Source organism: Pinus tabuliformis, chromosome 8, assembly GCF_031772625.1.
Source record: "Pinus tabuliformis cultivar Carrire ecotype Pingquan chromosome 8, CPIR1, whole genome shotgun sequence".
Lineage (NCBI taxonomy): Eukaryota > Viridiplantae > Streptophyta > Pinopsida > Pinales > Pinaceae > Pinus > Pinus tabuliformis.
Window position 1 is genome coordinate 557,691,996 of NC_142294.1, and position 6,506 is coordinate 557,698,501.

General features: G+C 42.3%; 1 protein-coding gene across 1 annotated transcript; it reads left to right on the top strand.

Moving 5' to 3' along the window:
* The first annotated feature begins 5,234 nt into the window (after positions 1 to 5,234).
* Positions 5,235 to 6,177, top strand: LOC149236679 (E3 ubiquitin-protein ligase RZF1-like). The gene is made up of 2 exons (XM_089368995.1): positions 5,235 to 5,714; positions 5,797 to 6,177. The coding sequence occupies exons 1-2, from the start codon at positions 5,235 to 5,237 to the stop codon at positions 6,175 to 6,177; spliced, it is 861 nt and encodes a 286-aa protein (XP_089225121.1).
* Positions 6,178 to 6,506: the final 329 nt, after the last annotated feature.

Here is a 6,506-nt window from a genome sequence, read left to right on the forward strand (position 1 = left end):
GGCTTAAGCTGGATGGCTGGGCGACGCTGGTGGCTTCCCCTTCTCCGGACTGGGCGAGTCGAGCCAGATGACGAGCTCATCGCCATTCTGAAGCTGCCCTTCCGAGCCAGGCTGAATGGAGTCATGGCCCTCTTCCTTGCCCAAAGCACAATTGAAAGGCGGCAGAATTTCTTGCACTAACGCGGCTTGAGCCGAGCCCTCCTGAGCCAGGACTTGCTGAGGCTGGACATTCTGCGTCATGGCATCCTGGGGACGGGGAGTACGATATACCATGCCATTCATGTCCCCCAAGAGTATGTCGCTGCCCTGGATGCTTGCAGAAGCAGGGGAGGACGAGGAGGGATCTCCAGGTGCCTCCTCCGAGAGATAGACCGAGAAATTGACAATCACATCTGACCGAATGAGTCTGCTGGGAATTCTGAGGCGGAATGTCTGGTATGTATCCTGCAAAACCAGAAACTCCTGCTCAGAACTGGAGGACGAGGGAGGCAGAGCAGCCATAGGAGCAATTGGATTCGGCTCTTCAACTTCATTAGCAATCCGAATTCCTGATCTTCCGCCTCGTCGAGGCACCCCTCTGCTACGCGGCATGTCTCCTAACGCAAGGGCTTTGAAGCGTTATTCGACCACCCTGATTCGGCACGCCAGAGTATCCCCTTGCCAATTTCCAGCATCGAATGGCTTGCTCTGTTCATGAAATGTCTGGGCATTCCCATTATATAGCGAATTCGCAGTAATCACCGCAGGCAGAGGGCGAGGATCCATCATCCTTGAGCGCATCGAGTCCAGAGCTGCCTCGCTTGGCTTGAATGCGCCGTCCCTCCTGTTCTGAACTAACTTGCCATCACCTGCCAGGAGCATTGATTTATAACCTTCATCCATCGCTTGTGCGTACCTATCTGTCCTCTCGGCCTCGTCTCAAGTGTTGAAGCGAGCGCCTGGCTTAATTGCACGTAATGACACCCGCATCCGGGTACATAATATATATTTATTATAAGTATAGGGGTAAATTTTAGAATATTTTAGAAAATTGATAAATATAACAAACTATTATGTTAAACAATAATTTTATTTGACTTTTTTGTGGCTTGATGAAGATGGTGATTTAGCTAATAAATTCAAAAAAAAAATTGAAGACATAGCGAAGAATCTATTTGATACCTATGTTATCAACCTTATTGCTAATTTTGAATTGCCTAATCGTAACTTTGACCACACAATCCTCTATAGTTAACCCTCAATCATATTATGCCTATCAAGCATATGCACACTAGTTTCGATAAGAGTATTGTTGACCTCTTCTTAAAATATTTATCTGTTAAAATTTTACTACTACCCTTTCCATTACAATTAACAAATTTTCTATTATGATGTCTTATAAAAAGAATAACAAAACTTCCAACTCTTAGTACAATAAACTAAATAACCGTGAAAGCTATTAAAAAGACTCCTAATAAAACCATTGGAAATATTAGTATATACAAAGTCTAAAACCATTGGAAATAGTAGTATATATAAAGTCTTATATCAACGAGATGAATAGTAGCGTGGCTGCTAGTCCCTGCCTAAGGGAAAAAGAAATATAACTTCCCATCCGTGGCGGCCATTCGAACACCTAGCGACCATGGACCCACCTACCTACATGCATTACACGAGTTACTATGGATCCACCTTCATGCATGCATTACACACGCTGATGTACTTGCTTCAGAGGGAGACGCTCTAGCAGTTTTTGAAATTGAGTCTTGTTTGGGTAGATCTGGTTAGCTTGGGCTTCACCTGTGGCTCTATGCAACTCATAAAATTGTGAAGAAAATATCCATATAATTATAGTGGAGTAATTGTTTCTATTATTTGGAGTGGTTTCCTCGAAATGCTTTGCAGAGGCCAGTGATGTGCTGGAAGTGTACATATTTTTTTTTGTCTAAGAAACACCATTGGAGCACAAACAGGGATCCCCAATCTGGGTGGAGTTGGCTGAAAAGTGCAGTTTTGGCTTTTGATAAATGGCATCCCCTGTTATTCAATTTCACATTGTCATCCTCCATCAAATGGAAATACATTTGGATGATTCCAATACCATTGGTAGGGTTAGCAGTAAAGTCATTTAAACGATCTATAAGCAGTTGATCATCCAGTATTGGTGGTAGTTGTAACTCTGTTTCTTTTTCATTTCACTTGCCTGGTGGAGTTGGTCTCCAAGAAAATGTTCAAGTTGGCAAAAGAAAGCCAAAGAAGGGCTTCATGGATTGGTTTTTGTCCAAAAATTAGGGAGATGCGGAGGATGGTCAGGTAAAACATCGAAAAAATGTTCTTGTTTTACGCCTGACATCTCTCAACAAGCCAGAGACTTCAACATTCATTATGGGATGCAATGGGATCAATTGCAGTAGTTGTGCATTGGGTTACATTTCCCTTTTTTGTTATTGCTTTCAAGTGTTACTGCTAGTTTTTAGAAACCTCCACATCAACTTTGGAAAGATGCTAGATACAAACCTCCACATCAACTTTGAAAAGATGCTAGACACTGGGCAGTTATGTATATAGTTTTGGCAGAAACATGCCTCCTCATTAGACCAACATAGATGTACTTTTTCGATGTTGTTGTGGCAACCTGTGCGGAGTATACATGAGACCAACACAAATGTATTGTTTGGATGTTGTTGTGGCAAGCTTGTGCAGAGAATACATGAGACCAACACAGATGTATTGTTTTGAGCTTGTTGTGGCAAGTTTCTTTGCCACACGACCTTTCAATGTTAATGGCGGGCCATTCAATGACGCGGACTTGAGGGCGAGAGAAGCAAAATGCTTCACAAGATGTAGGAAGCAGGAAAATTTCAGGGTTCACAGTCGTTTGTGAGATCCATTTACCCCTTTTTTGCCATGGCAATTCACCCAGTCATGGAGCTTTGACCCATTTTCCAGTCTCAGCCAGGGAGTTGGCTTGGCAAAGCAAGAGAAGGGCATTATGGGCTTCCTCTATTTTCTCGTCTTTTCCAGCGCAGGGCACAAGAGCACACTATTGAAACTCTCTACTAAAACAGAATTACAGATTCCAAGGTTTGGCCACATCCATTTTATTCAATAGATTCAAATTCAGAATCACATCATCCTTGCTTTGCCCCAGCGGTGTAATTACCAAGTCTCCTGTGCCTTCGCACACAATCTTCATTTTCTGCCACTGTTCCGATATTTTGCTAGCTTCTTTGGTTGGTTGCTTTTCACCTACAGATCATGATAGAAGAAGCTGCTCAGTTCCCTGGCTTCATTGTTTGGTTGCTTTTTACCTACAGATCACGATAAAAGAAGTTTCTCGGTTCCCTCAGGCGACTTTGACAGGCATCATACTGTAGGAACAATCGTCTCTCATCATACAGGTACTCATGTTTTTTCTTCTCATGTATATTTTCAGCATTCATTCGAATAAATTCGACATGCGATTTCTACTTTTATTATATATATTTTCCGTTTGCATTCAAATAAATTCGACATGCTTTCTGCTATTTAAATAATGATATATCATAACAAGCCTGTGAAAGAAAGAAGGGAAAAATCGAATTCAGCTTCAAATCTTAGGCACACAGTTATTTAGTACTGTAATCTTTTGATCTAGATGCTTCATTTACGTCAATGTAGAAATTAATTTAAATTTAAATGATAAATTTGCATTTTAAAGAAATGTCTCTGAATGCTTTTCTTGTGTTTTTATAGATTTCTTCATTTAGATTACAATGAAATGACTATGAATACTTCTCTATCTGTATTTATTGATTTCTTGACTTGCATTTAAAGAATGAATGATAAATTTGCATTTTTTCTAGAGATGGAAGAAGCTGCTCAGTTCCCGCAGGCGACTTTGATAGGCATCCAGTTTGGCCTTGCACCTTACAAAAATCCTTGAAGAGATTGAGCGAATGCAAAATACCTCACATGAAATCTTCACGTGACAGGAAATCCTTGAAGAGACTGGACGTTTCAACATACTTTCCAAAAATATGTGGGCGTCCTTGTTGTTACATTCTCGCTGAAGGACAAGCGCTTTGAACTTAGGCCGAGCAGAGGGAGGACTTTAGCAGAACTCAGGCTGAGCAGAGGGAGGACTTCAACAGAACTCAGGCCGGAGGACTTTAGCAGAACTCAAGCTGAGCAGTCTATCATTATTCATTTCCCGTATCCACCAAAGCAACATGCAATAATGGGTGGCAACAGGGCAACGGGTGGCAACAAGGTAGTAACGGGTGGCGACAGGGGGCAAGCAACATGCATTAACTGGTGGCAACAGGGGGCCTCTCATGTGAGTGTTCTAAGTTGCAAGACATAGAGAGCTAGCATTTCGTATTAGCTAGACTAATGCTAGCATTAGTCTAAACTATTTCCCAATAATTCAGAAATATGAATGACAACCAATTCAAATAAGATTATCAAAAAATCAGAACATAGTTTTCAAACCCTAACCAGAATTAATGTGTTTTTTTAACCACATGGTGAATCGGTAACTGCCAGGCCCAATCTATGGGAGACCAAGGATCAAACCTCATAGCTGCCACTATAACACCAAGAGCATAACCAACCTAGCTGCCACTATAACACCAAGAGCATAACCAACCACCTGCAAGTCGGGTATACTAAGTTCCTAACCAGAATTAATGTTATATCAATCAATTCCAATTATTATAGGCCATCCCATATGCCGGATCGCAGGGACTAATAAGAGACTAGCATTCTTTCACCTTTACAAATTTAACAAAGAGCATTGAAATGAAACAGTTAACTTTGCTTTTATCCTTACATTTCCAAAATATTCTTGAATCCGCAATGGAGATAAGGATTGCCACATGGGTGAGCAGCATTATCAAACCTACATCACTTTGAAGGTCCCGGCTTTCGGCAGAGCAGAAATATTTTGACAGAGTGTCGGCCGTCGACATGAGTTTTTAATGCCCAAGCATAAACCAAAACCAACGCAAACGCAAGGAATACATTTACGATTCTTTCCTCTGCTCCTGGAAATACCCTTTACAGAATCAAACTCTCCGGAACATCAGTTTCTGGACTTTTTAGACTGCATTCTCCCACCATGTTCTCCGCTATTTCCATTACTGTTTCCACCATTACATCCACTGATTTCTGTTCCGCAACTGCCATTTCCAACATCCTGCTGCTACGGGCAATTTTCGTCGGTCTGACTATCAACCGTGATAAGGTTGTGAAGGTTTCAGGAATTTTTCGAGATGAGTGATATAAACATTTCTGCTTACTGGTGTCATGTGTGCAACCGTTTCATCAGACTATTGTCCAGAGACCCCATGCTTTGCCCTTCCTGTGGTGGAAGCTTTATACAGGAAACCAGCGACGCTGTTCCGAACTTTCCAATTACGAACACCTTTGACGGGGACCTCATGGCGACACGGCCGAATCGCCCCAGTAACCGCGGAAACAACGAACACCCGGACCATGTCAACGACAGGTTATTCAGACGGAACACAACAGTGGTAAACAGGGCCATGGATTTTATTTTTGGGCACGATAGAGAAATCGAACTCACGCTCTTTCCTGCAAACAGGCACGATTATTCCATGCGCTCTGGCTTAGAGCAGTTGATTGGGCCGCTGTCCGAGAACAATAGGTGCGGCCGCTCCCCTGCCCCAAAAGCTTCTGTTGACGCAATGCCGACAATTATGATCAATTCTGGTCCTGTCTTGCCAGGAACAGTTTGAATTAGACGACGAAGCTCGGGAAATGCCTTGCAATCACATTTATCATTTTGATTGTATTCTTCCGTGGCTGGCACAGCACAATTCGTGCCCCATCTGTCGCCATGGATTGTCAAGCGAGGTTACAGGCAACGCAGAGGTTGGATCTTCTTCGATACCCAGCAATGATACTGCACCAGCGCTCGGCCGCCGAGGTAATGTGCGAGAATCTGAGTATGCCCCTGTGATTGCTATTAGGATTGGATCCACTGGGCAAAACATTCCTGTCTATGCTACTGGTAGAAGGGCTAACCATGCCAATGCCAATAATAATAATAGCTCAGAAAGCAGAAATAACAATTCTGGTGGGCGAATTCCGAACAACCGAGAGGATGAAAGGAGGTGCAATCTGTTCTCTTTTCAGTGGCCTTTTCGTTCATCTTCTGCGAATTTTAGGTTCCGGCGTGGTCCAAATGCTTAGCCGCCCAATTCCAATTCAAACGAGGATTTTCCGAGGCGTCCGGTTTTTCTTTGTGGTGCAGATGTTTATTTTGCGATATGTGTATTTCTATATATATCGAGTAGAATCTGGCTCGAGCTAGGAATTTAGTTACAGGTGGCTAGATGTTTGCTAAAGTTTATGCGGAAATAAATACGGAAGCGTATGCCTCTAAATTTCTTATATTCTTAATATTTTGTGTGTGTTTTTTGAGAGGAAAAAATCAGCATAGTATTATATTAAGTAAATATAATGAGCATTACATGTGAACCAAAATATATCAGCGGCCAGAAACGAAAGTTGGAGCCCGA